Source organism: Sus scrofa, chromosome 3 (assembly GCF_054392235.1).
Source record: "Sus scrofa isolate SSC_HxYL_T2T_F1_AM1 chromosome 3, Sscrofa_HxYL_maternal_Yorkshire_Landrace_v2.0, whole genome shotgun sequence".
Classification (NCBI taxonomy): domain Eukaryota; kingdom Metazoa; phylum Chordata; class Mammalia; order Artiodactyla; family Suidae; genus Sus; species Sus scrofa.
In genome coordinates this window covers 90,714,689-90,740,199 of record NC_139385.1, presented here as the reverse complement: position 1 = coordinate 90,740,199, position 25,511 = coordinate 90,714,689, and the positions used below count along the sequence as shown (strand labels likewise).

Genomic DNA, 25,511 nt, shown 5'->3' with positions numbered 1-25,511 from the left:
AGAAAATATAAGGAGGGGCCAAGAAAAACTAGAACATTCATTTGCAGAGATGCAAACTGAACTAGCGGCAGTAAAAACCAGAATGAATAATACAGAAGAACGAATCAGTGATATGGAAGATAGAATAATGGAAATCACTCAATCCGGTCAACAGACAGAAAACCGAATCAAAAAACTGGAAAGCAATATAAGAGACCTATGGGATAATATAAAGCGGGCCAATCTACGCATAATAGGAATTCCAGAAGGAGTAGAAAAAGATAAGGGGATGGAAAATATATTTGAAGAAATTACCGATGGAAACTTCCCAAATCTAAAGGATACTGGGTTCAAGATACAAGAAGCACAGAGGGCCCCAAACAAACTGAACCCAAACAGACCCACACCAAGACACATCATAATAAAAATGGCAAAAGTTAGTGATAAAGAGAGGATCCTAAAGGCAGCAAGAGAAAAACAGAATGTTACCTACAAGGGAACCCCCATAAGAATATCAGCTGATTTCTCTACAGAAACACTACAGGCCAGGAGGGAATGGCGAGAGATATTTAAAGTGCTCAAAGGAAAAATATGCAACCTAGAATACTCTATCCAGCAAGAATATCATTTAAAATAGAAGGGGAAATAAAAATTTCTCCCAACAAACAAAAACTTAAAGAATACAGCAACACAAAACCCAGGTTAAAGGAAATATTGAAAGGGCTTCTCTAAACCAAAAAGAAAGGAAGGAAAGGGAAGAAAAAAGAAAAAAGAAGAAGAAGAGGAAGAACTAGGACTGAGGAAACCGCAATCAGAGAGCAGTCACTCAAATAAGCCAGCATACAGATTTAATCATGAACATGCTTCAAACAAAATAAAATTAAAAAGGAAAAAAATAAAAAAGAGTCATCAAAACCATAAAATGTGGGCAAGGGATGTTAGGAAGGAAATAACCCTTTTTGTTTGTTTGTTTGTATGTCTCTCTTCTTAATTTTAATATAGTAATGAAGTGTTTGAACTTACAGGACCATCAGGCTAAAACACACAATTATGGGAAGGGGTTAGCATACTTAAAAAACAGGGCAACCACAAGCCAAAACCAAATATTGCATTTGCAAAAAATGAACAAAAAAATACACTCAAGCAGATAACAACAGGAGACCATCCAACCAAAAAAAAAAGAAAGGAAGAATGGAGAACCATAGAATCAACTGGAATGCGAGGTTCAAATGGCAATAAATAATCATCTATCAATTATCACCTTAAATGTCAATGGGCTGAATGCCCCAATCAAAAGACACAGAGTGGCTGAGTGGATAAAAAGGCAAAAACCTTCAATATGCTGCCTACAAGAAACTCACCTTAGGACAAAAGATACATATAGAGTGAAAGTGAAAGGCTGGGGAAAAATATTTCACGCCAATAGACATGACAGAAAAGCAGGAGTCGCAACGCTCATATCAGACAAAATAGACTTTAAAACAAAAGACATAAAGAAAGACAAAGAAGGACACTATTTAATGATTAAGGGATCCATCCAAGGAGAGGATGTTACTATCATCAACATATATGCCCCAAATATAGGAGCACCCAGATACATACAACAAATATTAACAGACATAAAGGGAGATATTGATGAGAATACAATCATAGTAGGAGACCTAAATACCCCCCTCACATCAATGGACAGATCCTCTAGACAGAAAACCAATAAAGCAACAGAGATCCTAAAGGAAACAATAGAAAAGTTAGACTTCATTGATATCTTCAGGACACTACATCCAAAAAAAGCAGAGTACACATTCTTCTCAAATGCTCATGGAACCTTCTCAAGAATCGACCACATATTGGGACACAAAGCGAATCTCAATAAATTTAGGAGCGTAGAAATTATCTGAAGTATCTTCGCTGACCACAATGCCATGAAATTAGAAATCAACCATGGGAAAAGCAAAGAGAAAAAACCTACTCCATGGAGACTAAACAACAGGCTACTAAAAAACCAATGGGTCAATGAGGAAATCAAGAAGGAAATTAAAAACTACCTTGAAACAAATGATAATGAAGACACAACCTCGCAAAATCTATGGGATGCTGCGAAAGCAGTGCTCAGAGGGAAATTTATAGCAATACAGGCCTTTCTCAAAAAAGAAGAAAGATCCCAAATGGACAACTTAACCCTCCACCTAAACGAATTAGAAAAAGAAGAACAAAAAAGTCCTAAAGTCAGCAGAAGGAAGGAAATTATAAAGATCAAGGAAGAAATCAATAAAATAGAGACTCAAAAAACAATAGAGAAAATTAATAAAACCAAGAGCTGGTTCTTTGAAAAGGTGAACAAAATTGACAACCCCCTGGCCAGACTCACTAAAAAGAGGCGAGAAAGAACCCAAATAACCAAAATTATAAATGGAAAAGGAGAAATCACAACGGATACAGCAGAAATACAAAAAACCATAAGAGAATACTATGAACAACTGTATGGCAACAAGTTTGACAATCTGGAAGAAATGGACAATTTTCTAGAATCTTACAGCCTGCCAAAACTGAATCAAGTAGAAACAGACCAACTGAACAGACCGATCACTAGAAATGAAATTGAAGAGGTCATAAAATCACTCCCTACAAATAAAAGTCCAGGACCAGATGGCTTCACAGGTGAATTCTATCAAACATATAAAGAGGAATTGGTGCCCATCCTCCTTAAACTCTTTCAAAAGGTTGAAGAAGAAGGAATACTCCCAAAGACATTCTATGAGGCCACCATCCCCCTCATTCCAAAACCAGACAGAGATACCACCAAAAAAGAAAACTATCGCCCAATATCATTGATGAATATAGATGCAAAAATTCTCAACAAAATCTTAGCCAACCGAATCCAACAACATACCAAAAAAATTATACACCATGACCAGGTTGGGTTCATCCCAGGTTCACAAGGATGGTTCAACATACGCAAATCAATCAGCATCATACACCACATTAACCAAAAAAAAGTCAAAAATCATATGATCATCTCAATAGACGCAGAAAAAGCATTTGACAAAGTTCAACATCCATTCATGATCAAGACCCTCGCCAAAGTGGGTATAGAGGGGACATTCCTGAATATAATCAAAGCCATTTATGATAAACTCACAGCAAACATAATCCTCAATGGGGAAAAACTGAAAGCCTTCTCACTCAAATCTGGAACAAGACAGGGATGCCCACTCTCACCACTGCTCTTCAACATCATTTTGGAAGTCCTGGCCACAGCAATTAGACAAACCAAAGAAATAAAAGGCATCCATATAGGAAGAGAAGAGATCAAACTGTCACTGTATGCAGATGACATGATACTATACCTAGAAAACCCTAAGGACTCAACCCCAAAACTCCTTGAACTGATGAATAAATTCAGCAAAGTAGCAGGATATAAGATTAACATTCAGAAGTCAGTTGCAGTTCTGTATACCAGCAATGAAACATTACAAAAGGAATACAAAAATACGATACCTTTTAAAATTGTACCTCACAAAATCAAATACCTCGGAATACACCTGACCAAGGAGGTAAAGGACCTATATGCTGAGAACTATAAAACTTTAATCAAAGAAATCAAAGAAGATGTAAAGAAATGGAAAGATATTCCATGTTCCTGGATTGGGAAAATCAATACTGTAAAAATGGCCACACTACCCAAAGCAATCTACAGATTCAATGCAATCCCTATCAAATGACCCATGACATTTTTCACAGAACTAGAACAAACAATCCAAACATTTATATGGAACCACAAAAGACCCAGAATCGCCAAAGCAATCCTGAGAAACAAAAACCAAGCAGGAGGCATAACTCTCCCAGACTTCAAGAAATACTACAAAGCCACAGTCATCAAAACAGTGTGGTACTGGTATCAAAACAGACAGACAGACCAATGGAACAGAATAGAGAATCCGGAAATTAACCCTGACACCTATGGTCAATTAATCTTTGACAAGGGAGGCAAGAACATAAAATGGGAAAAAGAAAATCTATTCAGCAAGCATTGCTGGGAAACCTGGACAGCTGCAGGCAAAGCAATGAAACTAGAACACACCCTCACACCATGCACAAAAATAAACTCCAAATGGCTGAAAGACTTAAATATACGACAGGACACCATCAAACTCCCAGAAGAGAACATAGGCAAAACCCTCTCTGACATCAACATCATGAATATTTTCTCAGGTCACTCTCCCAAAGCAATAGAAATTAGAGCAAAAATAAACCCATGGGACCTCATCAAACTGAAAAGCTTTTGCACAGCAAAGGAAACCCAAAAGAAAACAAAAAGACAACTTACAGAATGGGAGAAAACAGTTTCAAATGATGCAACCGACAGGGCTTAATCTCTAGAATATATAAACAACTTATACAACCCAACAGCAAAAAAACCAATCAATCAATGGAAAAATGGGCAAAAGACCTAAATAGACATTTCTCCAAAGAAGATATACAGATGGCCAACAAACATATGAAAAAATGCTCAACATCGCTGATTATAAGAGATATGCAAATCAAAACTACCATGAGATACCACCTCACACCAGTCAGAATGGCCATCATTAATAAATCCACAAATAACAAGTGCTGGAGGGGCTGTGGAGAAAAGGGAACCCTCCTGCACTGCTGGTGGGAATGTAAACTGGTACAGCCACTATGGAGAACAGTTTGGAGATACCTTAGAAATCTATACATAGAACTTCCATATGACCCCGCAATCCCACTCTTGGGCATCTATCCAGACAAAGCTCTACTTAAAAGAGACACATGCACCCACATGTTCATTGAAGCACTATTCACAATAGCCAGGACATGGAAACAACCCAAATGTCCATTGACAGATGATTGGATTCGGAAGAGGTGGTATATATACACAATGGAATACTACTCAGCCATAAAAAAGAATGACATAATGCCATTTGCAGCAACATGGATGGAACTAGAGAATCTCATCCTGAGTGAAATGAGCCAGAAAGACAAAGACAAATACCATATGATATCACTTATAACTGGAATCTAATATCCAGCACAAATGAACATCTCCTCAGAAAAGAAAATCATGGACTTGGAGAAGAGACTTGTGGCTGCCTGATGGGAGGGGGAGGGAGTGGGAGGGATCGGGAGCTTGGGCTTATCAGACACAACTTAGAATAGATTTACAAGGAGATCCTGCTGAATAGCATTGAGAACTATGTCTAGATACTCATGTTGCAACAGAAGAAAGGGTGGGGGAAAAAATGTAATTGTAATGTATACATGTAAGGAAAACCTGACCCCCTTGCTGTACAGTGGGAAAATTAAAAAAAAAAGAATAAAAAAATAAATAAAAAAAAGAAAAAAAAAGAATACTAGAAGAGCACAGTGTCATGGAGAACTAACAAAAAAAAGTATTTCAAGAATGATGGAATAATCAGTAGTGCTGAATCCTCCTGTGTATCTAAGATAATGTTTTTGTTTTTTTTGTTTTTGTTTTTCCTTTTTAGGACTGCACCCACAGCACATGGAAGTTCCCAGGCTAGTAGGTTAATTAGAGCTGCAGCTGCCAGCCTTTGCCACAGCTACAGCCATGCCGGATCCAAACCATCTCTGCGGCCTACACCACAGTTCACAGCAACGCCAGGTCCTTAACCCATTGAGTGAGGCCAGGAATCAAACCAACATCCTCATGGATACTAATTGGGTCCATTTGCACTGAGCCACAAAGGGAATTCCTAAGATAATTCTTTCATTAAAAGGTCTATTGAATTTGAAGATACAGAGGATGTTTGCAACCTAGTAGAAAGGTTTTCAGTGTAATCAGGAGAAAAGTATGGGTCAAGTTGGTTAAATGGTGAGAGAGCAATAGAAAAATTAAGATGCTAAACAGAGACAATTCTTCTGAAAATTTTGTTCTGAGTACTAATGTGTTTATTTGCCTAAGTAGAAAAGAAGAGAGCCTATTTAAGTTGATTGGGTGTCTCAAAGGACCCCAAAAAGCCAAAACATATTACATTGCCACAATAATCAAAACTGTGGTACTGGCACAAGACAGACCTACAGACCATTGGAACAAAATAGAGGGCCCAGAAGTATATCTTCATTTATATGATCAAATGATCTTCAAATAAGAGTGCTAAGACCACTCAATAGAGAAAGGATAGTATCTTCAACAAATGGTGCTGCAAAAACTGGATATCCATAGGCAAAGGGTAAAGATGGACTCTTACCTTATACTGTACACAGAAATTAACTCACAATGGATTAAAAACCTACACTTCGACCCAAAACTATAAAATTTCTTAAAGGAACCACAGGGGAAAAACTTCATGACACTGAATTTGAAAATGATTTCTTGGATATGACACTAAAAGCAAAAATAGACAAGTGAGACTACACAAGACTTCAAAACTTTTGTGCATCAGAAGACACAATTAACAGAGTGAAAAGACAACTTACAGAATGGGAGAAAATATTTGCAAATCATATAGCTGACAAGGGGTTAACAGCCAGAATATATTTTTAAAACTCCTGTAACTCACCAATAAAAAGATCAAATAATCCACTTTTTAAAAATGGGCAAAAGACCTGAATAGACATTTCTCCAAAGATGATATACAAATGGCCAACAAGCATATGAAAAGATGCTCAACATCTTTAGAGAAATACAAAACAATCTTTAGAGAAATGCAAAACAATCTTTAGAGAAATGCAAGTCAAAACAACAATGAAATAACATCTCACACCCACAGAATAGTAATTGCCAAAAAATAACAGTGATAAATGTTGGTAAAGATACGGAGAAACTGAACTGTTGGAGGGATTGTCAAATGGTGCAACTGCTGCTGTGGAAAACGGGATGGAGGTTTCTCAAAAAATTAACAATCATTGGATTGAACAATCCCATTTGTGAGTATATGCCCAAAAGAAATGAAAGCAAGGTCTCCAAGAGATATTTATACAACCTGTTCATAGCAGCATGATTCACAGTAGCCCAGAGAAGGAAGCAACCCAAATGTCCATCAACAGATGAACACATAAACAAAATCTGGTACAAGCATTGGTGGAATATCATTCAGCCTTAAAAAGGAAGGCAATCTTGTCACATGCTACAACATGGATGAACCATGAGCACATTATGCTAAGTAAAATAAACTAGGCTCAGAAGGACAAATACTGCATGGTTCCACTTTCATATGGCAGCTAAAAGAGTCAAACTCACAGAAGCAGAGAGTAGAATGGTAGTTGCCAGGGGTAGGGGGAAAGGGAGTTGTTATTTAAGGGGCACAGAGTTTCAGTTTTGCGAAACGAAAAAGTTCCGGATAACGACTTCACAGCAATGTGAATATACTTAACACTACTGAACTATACACTTAAAAATGGTTAAGACAGTAAATTTTATATTTTTTAAATAAAAAATTGTTTAAATTTTTTTAAGTTTATTGAAAATGTCCAGATGAAAGGGTAAATTTAATTATTTTTAAAAATCAGGTATCTGTGCCAAAAACCATTTCTAAGCATTTTACATATACTAACTTAATTCTTAAAATAAACATATGAGTATTTTTATCTTCATTTTATAGTTAAATGAACTCTGGCACAGACAGGTGAAGCTACTTCCCCAAAGTCACACAGCTAATAAAGCCAAGATTTGATACCAAGAAGAATGGAGCAGTATGCACTTTCCACCAGTGTGCTGCATGTAAGAGAAGGGGCAATCATGTGCAGTCCTGAGAAGGCCAGGTGGAATGGAATCCAAGTCTACACCAGAGGCTCTCAACCTTCTCAGTTCATAGCTGTGTATCTCAGAAATTGTTATGGTGCCTCAGGCCAAAACAAACACCAGAATTCAAACAACTTAATAAGTGTTTTATGTCCCAACAACTTGGTAGTCATTTGAACATATAGTACACACAGATCAAAAGAAAACGGTTTTTATCCAATCCCTAAATAACCACATTACTTACTAATAGGATGTGTGCACTGTTAGAAGTTGGGCAATACACAACTTTTCAAACCTTGGAATCAGATTGGATTCCTCACCCTCATTCCTATTCTATGTTAATTGTTGTGTGGTACTTGCTTTTTATCCCAGCAAGCTCTGAAAAACCAGCTTCATATAAATATGACATCATCAAAAGGAATGTAGTGTGTTCTAATGTTGAAACTCTGCTCTACCTGAAGCTACTTGTTTGTGTAGTATCTGACAGCAGCCCTGTGTTCTCCTTGAAACTTTAAAATACCTGTAGGACTACTGTCAATTCACGGCAATCCTCAGGGTATAGGCTGAGAACTGTGGGTCTAGATGGAAACTTGGCTTGAGATAGGAGTGGGGGTTGTTCCTTTATTATGGCAGAAGGATGGATATAGGTATAAAGAGATGTATACATGCTTGGCATGCAGTGATAACTGGGATCATAATTCATCCTAGAATTCTACTGAGACTAAGGGGACTACCAAATAATAAGTAATTCATTGTGGAGAGCCTCTGTGAATATTCCATACACAATACAATTTTATGAGAGGCTTAGTTACAGCTGCTTTTAATTTCATACTTAAGCAGTATAAATGCTAACCTAATAGTTTTTTTAAACTTTATTTTTAAAAACAAGAGATATACAGAGTTCTCTCATGGCACAGTGGGTTAAAGATCCAGCATTGCCACTGCAGTGTCTCAGGTCACCACTATGGTGTGGATTCGATTCCTGTCCTGGGAACTTCTACATGCCATAGGTGCAGCCCTCAAAAATAAGCAGTATAAATCACAATTTGGCAAAAGCACTTGATGTGCTTTCTCTATTAGCTATGTAGCATATACATAACATAATATTCTCAAATATCATGAATGTAACACTTGCCAGGTTCTCACACCCAACCTTAAATACTTAACTTTATATGTACATTTCGAACTGGTACATTCCAAGTTGTGCATGTAATACACAGTTCTAATTTTTTTGTTTGTTTTTTGATTTGTTTAGGGCCACAGGTGTGGCATGTGGAAGTTCCCAGACACGGGCTGAATCAGAGCTGCAGCTTCCTGCCTAAGTCACAGCCACAGCAACGTGGAATCCAAGCTGCATCTGTGACCTACACCACAGCTTGCAGCAACACTGGATCTCTAACCCACCAAGCAAAACCAGGGATCTAACCACATCCTCATGGATACTAGTCGGGTTCGCTACTGCTGAGCCATGATGGGAATTCCCGACAAACTTCTAAATTCGATGTAAGCCTTATTTTAAGTTTTTGTATAAAAAAATTCAATACAAGTACTCAAATATAATGCATTAAAAGTCTTCTCGTTAGCTGCTATCAATGCAAAAACTTTACTCTCCCTTTATAAAGTACATAAATATCTGGCATGTGCTTGTTTCTAACTTTGTAAAATATATATGAACTCATCTAGCTTTATACATATTTGCTATTAACTATAACTGGTTATATGAGGAAATTCATAGTCCTGAACTGGCTTTCTTTGTGGCAAAATACCTTGACGCTTCCAAAACATTATTAGACACAAATGCCAAGGGTGGAGGCAGGCAGTTATGAGTTTCTTTAAATAAATATTTTTAAATGAAAACAATAAAAGAGAAGAAAGAACTATTTATGAAAGAACAGGAAGGAAATGGTGATTGATGATATATTATTATGAAGAAGATCAAAATTTTCTTTGTGTCATAACCATGTTCCAAAACTGGGTTCATATTACTGTACATTTAAGAGTAAATAATTAATGTATTGATGAATTATCAGAGGTCATCAAACTTTGTATTGAATTAGTCAAGATACAAGGTAAATTTTATTTTCATTTTTTTCAAAGGAGTGATTTTTTTTTTTTTTTTTTGGTCTAAGAGAGTAACTAGTAGGACATGATATTAAACAGACTGGCTGAACATTAAGATTACGTAGGTATAGTACTGTATACATGTGAACATAAAGATACATATTCTTATTTTTAATGTAAACTTTTGCGGGTATAATGGCCATGGTGGTACATCACTCAGCGCTCCTTCGGGAGGAACAAAGGCTGGAAACATAGTTGACTGACTGACCGAATGTTCCCCAGATGACTACCAGCCACTGACTGAGCATGGTTGGTACTAGTCCAACAGGGGACTCCTTGAATGAGCATCTTTTGCTCAAGGACTCTCCTGTGGCTGAAATTTTTTGAGCACTATGCTACAGCACAAGACTCTTTATACCCAATCCTCTCTCCTCCTTTCACAGGGTTCAGATCATCACCTTGGTCAAAAGGCTCTCCCACCACCTCCTGCTTCCTACCCCTTTATCTTTCATATCTCCCCCATGGATCACTTGCAGTCCTAGGACCATCTTGACATCTGCCTCTCAGAAGTACCCTGGGCATGTTTAGAAAAGATTTAAATAAAAGAAATATGTGTAAAACTGTTAAAATATCAAAAAATAATTGGAACTAAAATAACTGTTCACACTGTCTCATCCTACCACAAACTCTCATTCCACTCTCAAATTTAACCATTTTCAACTCCTAGTCATTTCTCCTGGTTCTACCACTATATTTCTGTATATGTACCATTTAGAATTGCATTCAGGTGTACTAACAGAAACCTTAGAAAAAAGCCATTTCTTAATCGAATGGGGATTTTTGTTATCTTCACAGAACAAGAAATTTGGTGTTACGCAGTCCATAGCTGAAAAGACAGCTCTATGAAGCTGCTGATTTCATAACATCAACAAGTACCAGGCACCTACTTTTCACCTCCTTTCCCTTTAAGTGGTTTTTCATCAACATTACCCCAGCAATTAATTCTTCCCTTTTCTGCATCAATTTTTCCTCTCTTGACTGGATCACTCCCATTAGTTTATCAACAGAAAGAGATGTTATTTCTTGCATCTAAAAAACAAACAGGCGTTCCCGTCATGGCTCAGCAGAAACAAATTTGACTAGCATCCACGAGGACACAGGTTCGATCCCTGGCCTTGTTCAGTGTGTTAAGGATCTGGCATTGCTGTGAGCTGTGGTAGAGACTGCAGATTCAGCTCAATCTGATGATGCTGTGGCTATGACATAGGCCAGCAGCTACAGGTCCGATTCGACCCCTGGGCTGGGAACCTCCACATGCCTCAGGCACAGCCCTAAAAAGCCAAACATAAAAAACAAACAAAAACCTGTTTTAAACCCCTATGTCTTCCAAGCTCCTGCCCTATTTTTCTATTTTCCTTTATAACATAATATTTTCTGATGTTGTAAACCCCTAATTTCTCTCTTCCCATTTTCTTGTATTTTTTTCCAAATACATTCCAGTCAGGTTTCTGCCTATACTATCTACTGAACCTGCTCTTATCTAGGTCACCTCCATGCTACTCCATCCAATGTCAATCTCAGGCAACTTGTTACTGATATGTTACACACCAGCCACACTGGACTTGCTTCCTGAAACCTAGTTTCCAGGACACCAAATTCCTTCAGTGTGCCCCACCTCTTTGGCTACTCCTCATTAGTCTCCTTTCTCCATCTCTCCCTTTCTCTCTCTCTCTCCAACCCTCAATGCTGGAGGACCCGGGAGCTCAGTCCTTCTACCCCCTCTAGTTCTCTACCTACTTCACTCTCTGGGTGATCTTCACTGATTTTTTTTGGCTTTAATACCATCTGTACTGCTACATCTCTCTCCAGCCCAGGTCTTCCTCCAAAACATATATTCCTATAACCAACTATCTATTGATGTCTCTACTTGAATATCTAATAGGCATTTCAAACACTGATGTCCAAAACAAGGCTCCTGATATTTCCCTCAAAAATGTCTCTTCTCAATCTCTGCCATCTCAGTATATAGCAAGTCCATTCTTCTGGTTGCTCAGAAATTTCTCCTATACTCCACATTTGATCCATTAGCAGAATCTGGCCACTTCTCACCACTTAACCATTCTATCCAGACAAAAACCACTGTTATACCTCTCCTAGACTATGGCAATAGCCTTCTACCTGATCCCCCTAATTTGATCTTTGCTTTCTTCAATCTGTTCCTACCACAAGAGCCAGAGTTAGCTCATTAAAAAGTAAATCAGATCAAGTTCTTCTGTCCAAAACCCCTCAAGAGCTTCCCATCTCAATTAGAGTAAAAGTCAACTCCTTTCAAAGGCCTAAAAGGCCCTGTGTAACTGGTGTCTTGCTTTCTCTCTGATCTCAATTTCTACTCTCTTCTCCTTGCTCATCCTACTCCAGTCACATTGACTCTTTGCTGTTCTTCAAATATGTCAAGTATCCCCACATCTTACCGTTTTTGTAACATCAGGATCTGTTCATATAGAAAAAATGGATATTGGGAAAGGAACTAGCAATGTCTTCCATATATGTTATTCTTTGATTTAGTCATCACTTATTGATTTTTTTATTACCATGAATTGAGATTTAATTATTTTATATTTTTAATTATCTCCTATTAAGTATTATTATTATTATTATTAATTCTCCTAGATCAGATTAGATATCAGATCTATTAGTTCCTTTTCTTCCCTCCAACAACCCTGGTAGACCCTTCTGTCCCCTGCCCCAACTTAGACTAGCTGCTCTCCAGGCCTTAAGGCACAGTTATCATCCTAAGATTTCTTTTCATTTCTTTCCTCTGTATGATCTTCTGTTTTCTGGATTGTAAGAAACCTGTTTCTTAGTTTATTATTTTGCTTTAGGGAAGCACAACTTCCAAAAGTATCCTGAGAAAAAGTGCATGGCAGGTAGTTAAGTTTTTCTGATCTACTAACAAACCTTAAAATGTCCTTGTCTGAAACGCAATTTATAATTCTACATATATAATTCTAGGCTAAAAATCATTTTCTTTCAGAATTTTGAAGGCACGAGTCCACTCTCTTCTAACTCTTTGTGCTGATGTTGAAAAGCCTGATATAAATCTTATTCCCATGCTTTTCTATGTATCTTGTTTTTCTTTTTGGATCTTCTTTATCTTTGGTTTTCTACAAATCACAACATATGCCTTGGTATTGGTTTCTTTCAATCATTTGTTCCTTTCAAATTGCAAACATCCTCCAGTGCTGGGAAATTTTCTTCTATTATTTTTTGTTCCTTCCTTCCTGTTTTCTATTAGTAAGATAGTGGGCCTTCTGGCCTGATACTTTTATTTTCTTATCTTCTATTGCCTATTGTTCACTACTATGTCCCTTTGTCACTCTGTTCTGCATTATAGGGATATATTAACTTTATATTTCAATTCTATTAATTTATCTATTTATGCTGAATTTTTTTAATTTCTAAGAGTGCCTTTCCTTTTCTCTGTGAATTCCTTTTTCAAAAATAGCATCCTGAGTTCCCATCGTGATGCAGTGGTTAACGCATCCAACTAGGAACGATGAGGTTGCGGGTTCGATCCCTGGCCTTGCTCAGTGGATTAAGGATCTGGCGTTGCCGTGAGCTGTGGTGTAGGTTGCAGATGCAGCTCGGATCCCATGTTGCTGTGGCTCTGGCGTAGGCTGGTGGCTACAGCTCCGATTAGACCCCTATCCTGGGAACCTCCATATGCCACGAAAGCGGCCCAAGAAATGGCAAAAAGACAAAAAAAAAAAAAAAAAAAGCATCTTATTCTTGTTTCAAGGTATGAGAGCTCCTCTTATATCTCTGAGGGGATTAATTTTAATTCCTTGAACTTAGTTCTATTTATTGCACTGTCCCAGATTCTCTTTCTTTTCTGTTTCTTTTAGACTCAGACTCATAGATCTCAGATTTACAGATGGAGATATCCTTGAAAGTACTGTGGATCTCTGGTTCTCTGGTTATATTTAAAAGTGAGTCTCCAAAAAACTAATTGGGAGCTTGGTGTGTATCATTTGTTTACATGCATTTACTGTAGGGAGAATGGTTGGCACACCTACGTTTTCAAAGGGAAATAGTAAATATCAGTAAATATAGGCTTTGCTCTGGGAAGGGGGGGGGTAATCTATATTGTCAGAGAGGATCCTCTAAACATTGAGATATAAGCCTCAGTACTGAAGGGGGAAAGAAGTTGGGGAAGATCTCACAATTCCAGATACTCTTTCATAATCCCCTTATTTTCAGTCTAACCACCTGACTGCTGTTCTCTGCTTAGATCTTCAGGTCCAGAAACTCTCTAGTTTGGTGTCTCCAGAAAATGATTATGCCATCTCATTTTTTCTTTGTACAAACCACCTCTGGTTTTCATGTTTTATCCTATATTCCACTGGCAGGCTAATCTCTGTGCCTTCTCTAAATTCTTAGTAACTTTTTAATTAGGTGTCACAGAATTCAGTGCTCACTAGCACCCTAGTGATTATATGTGTCCGTTTTCCTTGACAAGGTTATTCTGGGAAATTAGCCCACACCTTACACGTCTTTAGTGCCTCCAACGATGGTGGCAGTCAATAAATACTATGTGATTGGTTCAGGCCTAAAAAGGCAAAATAAAATAAAATTAAATAAATAAATAAAATAAAATAGGGATTCAAAAAACAATAGAACAAAATCAATAAAACCAAAAGCTGGTTCTTTGAGAGGGTAAACAAAGCTGAAAAACCTCTGGCCAGACTCACCAAGGGAGAAAAAGAACTCAAATAAGAGTTCCTGTCGTGGCTCAGTGGTTAACGAATCCAACTAGGAACTATGAGGTTGTGGTTTGATCCCTGGCCTCGCTCAGTGGGTTACAGATCCGGCAATGCCGTGAGCTGTGGTGTAGGTTGCAGACACGGCTCGGATCTGGTGTTGCTGTGGGGTAGGCTGATAGCTATAGCTCTGATTAGACCCCTAGCGTGGAAACCTCCATGTGCCTCAGGTGCGGCCCTAGAATAGACCAAAAAGTAAATAAAATAAAATAAAATAAAATAAAATAAAATAAAATAAAATAAAATAAAATAAAATACATCAAAACAGTTACAGCAGAAATTGAAAGAATGCTGTAAATCAACTAAAATAAAAAGAATTAAAAAAAGAACTCAAATAAACAAAATAAGAAATGAAAAAGGAGAAATCTCAACAGATACTGCAGAAATACAAAAAAAGTAGGAGAATACTATCAACAATTATATGCCAACAAATAAGACAACCTTAAAGAAATGGACAACTTTCTAAAGATGCACAGCCGGCCAAAACTGAATCAAGAAGAAATAGATCAACTGAAGAGACTGATTAGTAGAAATGAAATTGAATATGTCACTACCTACAAACACCAAGTCCAGGACCAGATGGCTTCACAGGCAAATTCTATCAAACACACAAAGAACTTATACCCATCCTTCTTAAACTTTTCCAAAAGGTTGAAGAAGGAACACTCCCAAAAACATTCTATGAAGCCACAATCACCCTAATACCAAAACCACACAAAGATACCACCAGAAAAGAAAATTATATATGCCAATATCTTCAATGAATATAGACACAAAAATTCTCAGCAAAATTTTAGCCAACTGAATTCAACAACATATAAGAAAGACCATACACTATGATAAAATGGGATTCATCTCAGGTTCACAGGATGATTCATCATACACAAATCAATCAATGTCATACACCACATGAACAAAAGAAAAGCAAAAAAACCACATGATCATCTCAAAAGATGCAGAAAAAGCACTTTACAAAATCCAACATCCATTTAAGATAAAAACTCTTACCAAAGTGGGTATAGAAGGAATATACCTTATCATAATACAAGCCACTTATGACAAACCCACAGCAAATATAATATTCAACAGAGAAAAGCTGAAAGCCTTCCCACTAAAATCTGGAACAAGAAAAGGAGGCCCACTCTCACCACTTTTATTAAACATAGTATTCAAAGTCCTAGCCACAGCAATCAGCCAAACAAAAGAAATAAAAGGTATCCAGATTGGTAAAATTGTCACTCTATGCAGATGACATGATACTATATATAGAAAACCCTAAGGACTCCACAAAAAAACTACTCAATATGATCAACAAATTTAGCAAAGTAGCAGGATAAAAGATTAACATTCAGAAATCAGTTGCATTTCTGTATATAACAATGAAATACTAGAAAATATAAAAACACTATACCTTTTAAAATAACACCCCGAAAAATTAAATACCTAAGAATGAACCTGACCAATGAGGTGAAAGACTTATATGCTCAGAACTATAAAATATTAATCAAGAAAATTAAAGAGGATTCAAAGAAATGGAAAGATATTCCACGCTCGTGAGTTGGAAGAATTAATATTAAAATGGTCAGGAGTTCCCATCGTGGCACAGTGGTTAACGAATCCGACTGGGAACCATGAGGTTGTGGGTTTGGTCCCTGCCCTTGCTCAGTGGGTTAACGATGTGGCGTTGCCGTGAGCTGTGGTGTAGGTTGCAGACGCGGCTCGGATCTCGCGTTGCTGTGGCTCTGGCATAGGCCAGCAGCTACAGCTCCAATTAGACCCCTACCCTGGGAACCTCCATATGCCGCAGGTGCGGCCCAAAGAAATAGCAAAAAGACCAAAAAAAAAAAAAAATTAAAATGGTCAAACCACCCAAAGAAATCTACGATCCAATTTGACAGGGATTCAATGCAATCCCTATCAAATCGCCCAAGTCATTTTTCACAGAACTACAACAAACAATCCAAAAATTTATACAGAACCATAAAAGACCCAGAATTGCCAAAGCAATCCTGAGGGGGAAAAAAAAAAAAAAACAAGCAGGAGGCATAACAGACTTCAGACAATATTACAAAGCTACAGTAATCAAGACAGTGTGGTATTGGTACAAAAACACATGTATAGACCAATGGAAGAGAATACAGAACCCAGAAATAAACCCAGACACTTAGCAGTCAGTGAATCTTCAACAAAGGAGGCAAGAATATAAAATGGGAAAAAGACAGTCTCTTCAGCAAGTAGTGCTGGGAAAACTGGACAGCTGCATGTAAATAGATGAAACTGGAATACACCCTCTGCAAAAATAAACTCAAAATGGCTTAAAGCCTTAAATGTTAAGACAAGACACCATCAAACTCCTAGAAGAGAACATAGGCAAAACATTCTCTGACATCAACCATTCAAAGGTTTTCTTAGCTCAATCTCCAAAGGCAATAGAAATAAAAATAAAAATAAACCAATGGGATCTAATCAAACTCACAAGCTTTTGCAAAACAAAGGAAACCATGAAAAAAAAAAAAGATAACCTATGGAATGGGAGAAAATAGTTGCAAATGATGCAACTGACAAGGGCTTAATCTCCAAAACATACAACTTATACAGCTCAACAGCAAAAAAAAACCACAACCTAATTGAAAAATGGGCAGAAGACCTGAATAGACATTTCTACAAAGAAGATATACAGATGGCCATCAGGCACATGAAAAAATGCTCAATATCACTAATTATTAGAGAAATGCAAATCAAAACTACTATGAGGTACAATCTCGCACCTGTCAGAATGGCCATCATTAATAAGTCAACAAATAACAAATGCTGGAGAGGGTGTGGAGACAAGAGAACCCTCCTTCACTGTTGGTGGGAATGTAAACTGGTACAACCACTACGGAAAACAGTGTGGAGGTACCTCAGAAAACTAAATATAGAACTACCGTATGATCAAGTAATCCCCCTCCGGGGCATATATCTGCACAAAACTTTCACTGAAAAAGATACATGCACCCATATGTTCACTGCAGCCCTACTCACAGTAGCCAAGACATGAAAACAACCTAAATGTCCATTGACAGATGAATGAATTAAGAAGATGTGCTATATATACACAATGGAATACTATTAAGCTGCAAAAAATACTACTGAAATAATTCCATTTATAGCAACATGGTTGCAACTAGAGATTCTCATACTACACAAAGTCAGAAAGAGAAAGACAAATACTGTATGATATCGCTTATATATGTATTCTAATATATGGCACAAATGAACCTATCTACAGAAAAGAAACAAATTATGGACATGGAGAACAGACTTTGTGGTTGCCAAGGGGCTGGAAGTGGGATGGACTGGGAATTTAGGATTAGCAGATACAAACTATTGCATGTGGAGTAGATAAGCAAAGAGATCCTGCTGTATAGCACAGGGAACTACATCCAGTCACTTTTAATGGAACATGATGGGAGATAAAAGAATGTATATGTGTATATATTTATATAACCAGGTCATTTTGCTGTACAGTAGAAATTGACAGAACATCGAAAATCAACTATAATAAAATGAAAAGAATTTAATTTAAAAAATGGTAGTTAGTCCTAAAACACGTAAATTATATTATAAACAAGCAAGAATTTAAATTGATGCAGGATGTTTAATTCCACAAACAAGTTATAATTATCAGCAGTACTAATGTAACTCAGCTGCATATATGAGTAGAGTATGACTAATGATTCTTTTTATCACAAGCAAGTAAAATTTTTCTAGGCAAAGAATTTCTTTTAAGCCTGTTGGTGCAGATGAGGCATTTGTCCATTATTTTATGATCGATGGACAAGTGATCATTATGTCCTGAATCTAGACCCATTCAACACATAGGTCACCTTGCCCAGGCCATCCAGAAGAACTTTCTGTGGTGGAAATGTTCTGTATTTATGTTGTCCTTACGATAACATTTAAAGTATGGGTAGTGCAACTAAGGAACTGAATTTTAAACTTTAATTATATTTATATTTAAATAACCACAGGTGACTAGTGGCTACCATATCAAACAATGCAGCTTAGAGGGTTCAAAGAGTAATATTAAATATCTTGTAAGACAAATATTAGGTCTAACTCTAGTCTGTTTTTTGATTTCCCTAAGCATGGTGTTCACAAATGTACACAAAAATGGTTGAAAGATCTTTTGTCCTACGGTTTCATCTTCATTAAAATATGATTAAATCTATCACAAACAAAAAATACCTTCTGAAAAGATTCTTAGTGTTTATAGTGTCAGTACAACTATACTGATTAATGAGTTAGCCTGGTGGCTTGAGTCAAATCTGTCTGATGTTAGTTCTAGAATGATTAGAATTCAAACTATGAAATACCCACTCCTAAAAAGTTTTTGTCCATTACCTATCATAACACAAGAATACCAATTACTGCATAGTTTTCAGCTTCATTGGTTAAACATTGCGAAAGCACGTCAAACCTTTTTACCTGACAGACATATTTGCTCTTCCATTTGCTCAGCACACACTGACTGTTTTGCATCAGCTCCTGAAGGAAACAGAAAAGAGAGAGTGCAGTTGGCTATACACATTGTCGTTCAATATCAGGTAAAGTGCTTCTGATCTGCAAGCAAAAAAAAAAAAAAAAAAAAAAAGATCAGTATACCACACAAAGATGCAACTGTTTTGGAACTCCTCACTGGACAAAAGCAAAGCTATCATCACCAGGAGAGTTGATCCTTTATGAAAATTAAAGCTGCTGAAAGAAGTTTTAAAACAGATTTATTTGTTGCCATTTTTGAAACTTTTAGAAAGATACCTCCAACTCCTTGAGTGAGTCTCGAAGTTTTTCTGGGCGTCTGTTTTTGAGCGTCCATGGAAAATCTCGTGCTGGCAAACAAAACATGAACTACAGTTAGTTAAACATGACTTTAAAAGGAAACTGTTTAGCATTGTGCCTTAGGAAGATTAAAATAAAACACCTCCTTAATTGAAAGGAAGTAGCCTTCACTTCCATCATCAAATGACAAGTCTTTCAAAAGGCTTTGTCATAGAAACAGGATTTTTACCACAAAACAATCTCTCAGATCATAATTTTATGATGACAACTAACAAGGCTCAGAGAATCCCCAGGAAAGTTTCCTAGGCCTGTGAATCCAGTACTTAAGAGTAAAGGACCCACTCTTTACCACAGAAATGGCATTTTCATATAAATAATCAAAGATTCAATCCAAAAGAAATTCCAAACTCTACAAGTAGCCTTCTCAGATCTGAAATTTCATATGAGTAAATGAATATAGTGAGGAAAGAAAACACAAAAAATAACACAGAGAAAATGACTTTAAAATTAAGAATCACACATTGAAACTTAGACAAAATTGAGGGAAATCCAAGTTTTAACAAATTAAACACTCACAGTGCTCTTTTCTATTTAAAATAATTCTCTTTAAAATCTACACCACAGTTCAGTAATGATAAGCCTCTGGTTTTTTTTAAAAGATAAAATTATTTTGTAGAGTTTCAATGTTTAAGACAAACTAAAAATAGTTCTGCTTAAAAAAATTAACAAAATGTTAGATTCATTGCAATGATATCTATTTCATCACAAAAATGAATACATTGATGAATTTTTCTAAATAATTTGAAATGTGTGTATGTGTGTGTTTTGTTATGTATACATGTAATATGTAGTACATATATAGGCCTTTAAATTTTTTACAGAGGAATTGCTATATATCTTATTTAAGCAAACTAACAACATTTTATATACATAATTTATGGTATGTAGTGTAAATGTGAAGTTTTAAATCTTTGTTGAGCTACTAATAATGGTACTTTAAAAATTAAATGTTAGTTTGATCATTTAAAATGAGAACAAGAAGGATTTTCAGCTCAACCTATATTCCAAATAAAACAAAGCATTCTAACCATATTGTACTGTAGGCATATTACATATATAATATATTTATATATTTGAGAAAATACTATAGAGATAAAATGCTAATACTAATAATTACAAGTCATTTTCTAACAATAGGTAAAACAATAACAGGTATAATATGGATAATAAAATGTTATAAGAATTTAAGCACAGTATACTTGTTTTAACTACATTAAATAATATAAATATGATTCATTAATACAGTTTATGTTTACATAAGCATACATCTCACCAAAAGTAGATGGAGATTTCAAAGGTCTAAATTAGAAACTCCTAACAATATAATTCTTAGTTATATGTTTATGTACATAAACAATGGGAATTTTAAGAGCTTTGGAGGGAATAACATCTCCAATTTGTGCAGAAAGCTTAAAATATGTTTTAAGACAATCTTCAGGGATATTAAAGTTCCAGGTTTATAATAATTCCAAAAAAACATAAAGTAAACTTACACTCTGCCAGCTTCTGCTTTTCTTCTAAGTTACCACGCTCTGTTGATGATATTATGGCAGAAAAGAGATGGAAAAAAGAAAAGCAGAAATTATTTTTATTATAATACTTTAATATTTATAGGCACATAAATGATGTATCATGTACATTATTTAGATTAATAAATTATGCTAAACTTTTTAAAAGGCAGCTGAAAAATGCCATAATTTGGATGTTTTCATGTCATAGAAGTATTTCCTAAATTTTCAGTGAAAAGGCTTACACAGCACAACAGGTGGGCCAATATCCTGAGTTTGCAATCTCATCAGATAGGAACAGCAACGAAGCCCAGGACAGAAGCTGCTTCAGTCTGTCATCAGAACCAAAAGTCGGCCTATTAACCACCAAGCTAAGCACACAGGATGCCCACACAAGCTCCACTTCAACAGAGACCAAAACAGGAAGTAACTCTAGCTAGAAAGACCTTTTGGCCCATCATGAAAACTTCTGGGATTAACAGGATTAATCAGATAAAGAAAATTGATCATTCACTCAGAAATGCCTATTTCAGATATCAGGTGAGGATCCGGGAGGCCAGCATCAGTGGGACCCATGCATTAACAATGCCCTCTACTGGGACACAGATAAATAAACGTAAATAGAGTATCCAGTTTTCAGACTAATCGTCAGTAAAGTGAAAATTTTCATGTTCTACTTTAGCATTTTTTCATTATTGCTTTATTTTCTATAGACTAGATATCAACTTCAGCATTTCCCTAAAGAATTAGAGTAACTTTTCTTGAAATTCTAGAATTTATCTACAGCTTATGAAAAGTTTTTAACAATCAGTATTTTATAGTTGAGAATAGTGAGTTTACAAAAATCAGTTTAGTAGGACAGATACTTCACCTGGTGGCTCCTTCTTGTCATAATACTGATAAATCCCAATATCCCTATCTGTAGAAAGGAAGAAATAACATTAGATTTTGGTTAAAAAGTTGTGGAGAATAAGAAGCCAAACTATACTGCATGGCAAGGTCTGGGGGTAGAGCAGGGAGGGTAGAAACAATCTGCTTATGTTACTGGAAATAAAACAGTTCAAAAGTATCTGGACATGGGTTCATCTATTCTAGGGATATGCACGAACTGGAAAGTTTATCAGTCCAGTTGGAAGAAATTTACACAAAACTAGAATAGCATAAAGAAAGGAGTGGTACAGAACTGAAATCAAGGAAGACTAACTTTTCTCTTTCACACTTCCTCTGATATTTTTTACAGCAAACTAACAAAGCAGTCAGCACTAAGCAATGCCAACTGAAAGTGGACAGAAGAAATGTCCTAACTTCGATTATGAGCTGTGGCTTTCTTTTCTCTGATTTAACTTGAGTCTAGTGTGGTATTTGGGGAAACCTGCAGAAAAGAAAGTAATTAGAGGAACCTATGGAAAGATTATCTGAAGCTTATTTAGACTCAAAAAACTTTCCAAACCCATTCAAATTTGGATGCTCTGTTGGGGTTACAAAAGCATAGCTGAGCTCCCTAGATGCTCAGTGATTTAACCGTGGAATCTGTTCTTCCAATGTAATTACAGGAGTACAAAATAATTGTCTGTTTTCTTCCTATTGGTGAACAGTGAAATATTTCTTTCTTACATTTGTTTCCTTTCATGCAAAATAATTCTAGTTACTAACAAAAGGATGTAACTATTTCTAAAGTAGTGGAAGCAGTACAGGCTGCCCCCTAGTGACTGACTGCTCCAAATTTTCTGAAATTGAATGAAAAATTTCCCCCAAAAGTATTAAAGCTATCATTAACTTTTCAAATACCGTTTTTCAAAATAGTCAGTCAGGTGTACTTACTGAAGCTCTTTTTTATTCATCATGCCATTAGCTGGGACATATAAATTAAATAATTCAGTTTATTTCTTTTGGTTATATTAAAAATATCCAATAAGGAGTGCCAGGGAAAGATCACGAGCGGGACTTGCATGCAGGGTACTGATAATGTTTTATTCCTTGACCTGGGTGAAGATTTTATGGATATGTCCACTTTTTGATAATTTAAACATATATTTATAATCTTTACACTTTTCAATATATATGCTATATTTCAATTAAAAGATTTTTTAAAAATCCAAGAACCATACACATTATGTATACAGGCAGTATCTATCATAATATTTCATTATTCCATTCATCTGCATATCACAATTCTAGAATATAACTTTGAAGGTAATAAGGGGTCCTGAGTTATCTGCACTAATTTTTGTTTTTCTGGTTTTTGTTTTGTTTTGTTTTTTGTCTTTTTGCCTTTTCTAGGGCTGCTCCCACAGCATATGGAGGTTCCCAGGCTAGGGGTCTAATCAGAGCCGTAGCCACTGGGCTACGCCAGAGCCACAGCAACGTGGGATCTGAGCCACATCTGCAACCTACACCACAGCTCACGGCAATGCCGGATCCTTAACCACTGAGCAAGGCCAGGGATTGAACCCGCAACCTCATGGTTCGTAGTCATATTCGTTAACCACTGAGCCACGATGGGAACTCCCTATCTGCACTAGTTTAACCTCCTTCATCTTGCACCTGGCCCAGAGTGGGGCTCTTTTCTGCGTGAGTGTGTCTTTTTAGGTCCGCACCCTCAGTATATGGAGGTTCCCAGACTAGAAGTCGAATTGGAGCTGTAGCTGCTGGCCTACGCCACAGCCACGCCAGATCCAAGCCGTGTCTGCAACCTATATCACAGCTCGTGGCAATGCCGGACCCTTAACCCACTGAGTGAGGCCATAGATCGAACCTGCGTCCTCATGGATACTAGCCAGATTCATTTCCGCTGAGCCACAATGGAAACTTCCCGGAGAGGGGCTCTTCAAACTGGAGCAGGACAAGGAGGGCATCCACATAAGAACAGCTATCTCACACAGGTTTCCAAAGCCTAAGCTGGATAAGGAAGGTGCCCAAATGGAGTCAGCCGGACATGGTGTGTCAGAACCCTAGCAGGGTAAGAAGGACATTCATAGGAGCAATGGCTTTGTGTTAAGTGTTAGGGGCTGAACACAGTGAGGAGGACATTCATATACAGGGACAGCCCAACACAGTATGTCAGAACCTACATGGGGTGAGAAGGGCATCCATGCAAGGAAGGGAGTAGCTACGGAGACAGGCCACAGAGGCAAAAGACTGTATGCATACAAGTTGAATAAGTAAGTAAATAAAATAAAGATATAGGAGTTCCCATTGTGACACAGTGGTTAACGAATCCGACTAGGAACCATGAGGTTGCGGGTTCGGTCCCTGCCCTTGCTCAGTGGGTTAACGATCTGGCGTTGCCGTGAGCTGTGGTGTAGGTCGCAGACGCGGCTCGGATCCCGAGTTGCTGTGGCTCTGGCGTAGGCCGGTGGCTACAGCTCCGATGAGGCCCAAGAAATGTGGAGGTTCCCTAGCCTGGGAACCTCCATATGCCACAAGAGCGGCCCAAGAAATGGCAAAAAGACCAAAAATAAAATAAAATAAAATAAAATAAAATAAAATAAAGATATAGGAGCCCAGCTTTCCCACTGTGTGAGAAGTACAAACATAAAGAGAAAATTAGAACGATCCCTGTGGTGGCAGATTAGCATCTAAAGTGTGAACTCATGGTTTTCAATATATGGAGATAGACATGGAAGTGAATATGGATGCAAATGTGTGTGTATACATACATACATACCACATACCTACACACACACACACACACACATTCATTAAGCCTTACTCACTAAGAGTGCCTGGGAGCAATGATACTCCAATTGCAATGAGTACACCTAAAGCACATCCTGGCTTCTACCATTCTCCTCTAAAAGGAACCAAGCTCCTTAGAGAACTGGCTGATTCTAGTGCTGAGGAAAGGAAAGTATAATAAAAAGGCTGAAAATGTGATGTTCCAGAAAGAGTGGAAATACTCAAATATTGACAGGGATATGTCACAAAGACAGAGAAGCCAGCTTGCAAGATGTCCCCTTGGCCACATCAAGGACTATTTAAACATCAAAATAAATAACTGAATTAATTAAAACCATTGCATAAAACAGTACCTGAAGTCATAGGATAAAATAAAAATATAGTTTAATAAGGAAAAAAAATTAACATTTTTGAGGTATAAAATTAGTACAAAATACTAATTAATTCCAAAAGTAAAAGTAACTGCAGTAGAAAAGCCTAGCAAACAACACCTTAATAAAGTGATCATGAACATAGCAGTAAAGACACAAATTGAAACTGTGCACTGTTAGGTTGCATTGAGAACATAGCATCACTTCTGGGATACTTCCATCAAATATGCATAATCTGAACCTACTTATGAGGAAACCTCAAACATATCCAAATTTAGGGACATCCTACAAAAAAGTTGCATAAAATCTCCAAAAGAGTTAAAGTCGCAAAAGTTAAAAAATAAACTTAAAAAAACTAAAAGGATGAAAGATTTGTTCCAGAACAGATGGTGTTCCCATCGTGGCTCAGTGGTTAACAAACCTGACTAGTATCATGAGGATGTGGGTTGATCCCTGGCCCCACTCAGTGGGTTAAGGATGCAGCATT

The 25,511-nt window shown here is 36.9% G+C and overlaps 1 protein-coding gene across 8 annotated transcripts in view; it reads right to left on the bottom strand.

Moving 5' to 3' along the window:
- WDPCP (WD repeat containing planar cell polarity effector) overlaps window positions 1–25,511 on the bottom strand; it is a 416,303-nt gene that overhangs the window by 292,453 nt on the left and 98,339 nt on the right. For 7 of the 8 annotated variants that reach the window (XR_014841819.1, XR_014841820.1, XM_085019068.1 and 4 more), the window contains exons 3-6: window positions 21,847–21,894; window positions 20,961–20,999; window positions 19,387–19,457; window positions 19,057–19,116 (exon numbers count right to left, since the gene is read on the bottom strand). Coding sequence is in view for 6 of the 8 variants with exons in the window: in XM_085019068.1 (XP_084875194.1) it covers window positions 19,057–19,116; window positions 19,387–19,457; window positions 20,961–20,999; window positions 21,847–21,894 (218 nt within the window). In the remaining 2 variants the exon portion in view is untranslated. The remainder of the gene's footprint in view (window positions 1–19,056; window positions 19,117–19,386; window positions 19,458–20,960; window positions 21,000–21,846; window positions 21,895–25,511) is intronic. The other variant, XM_085019069.1, reaches the window with a different exon arrangement.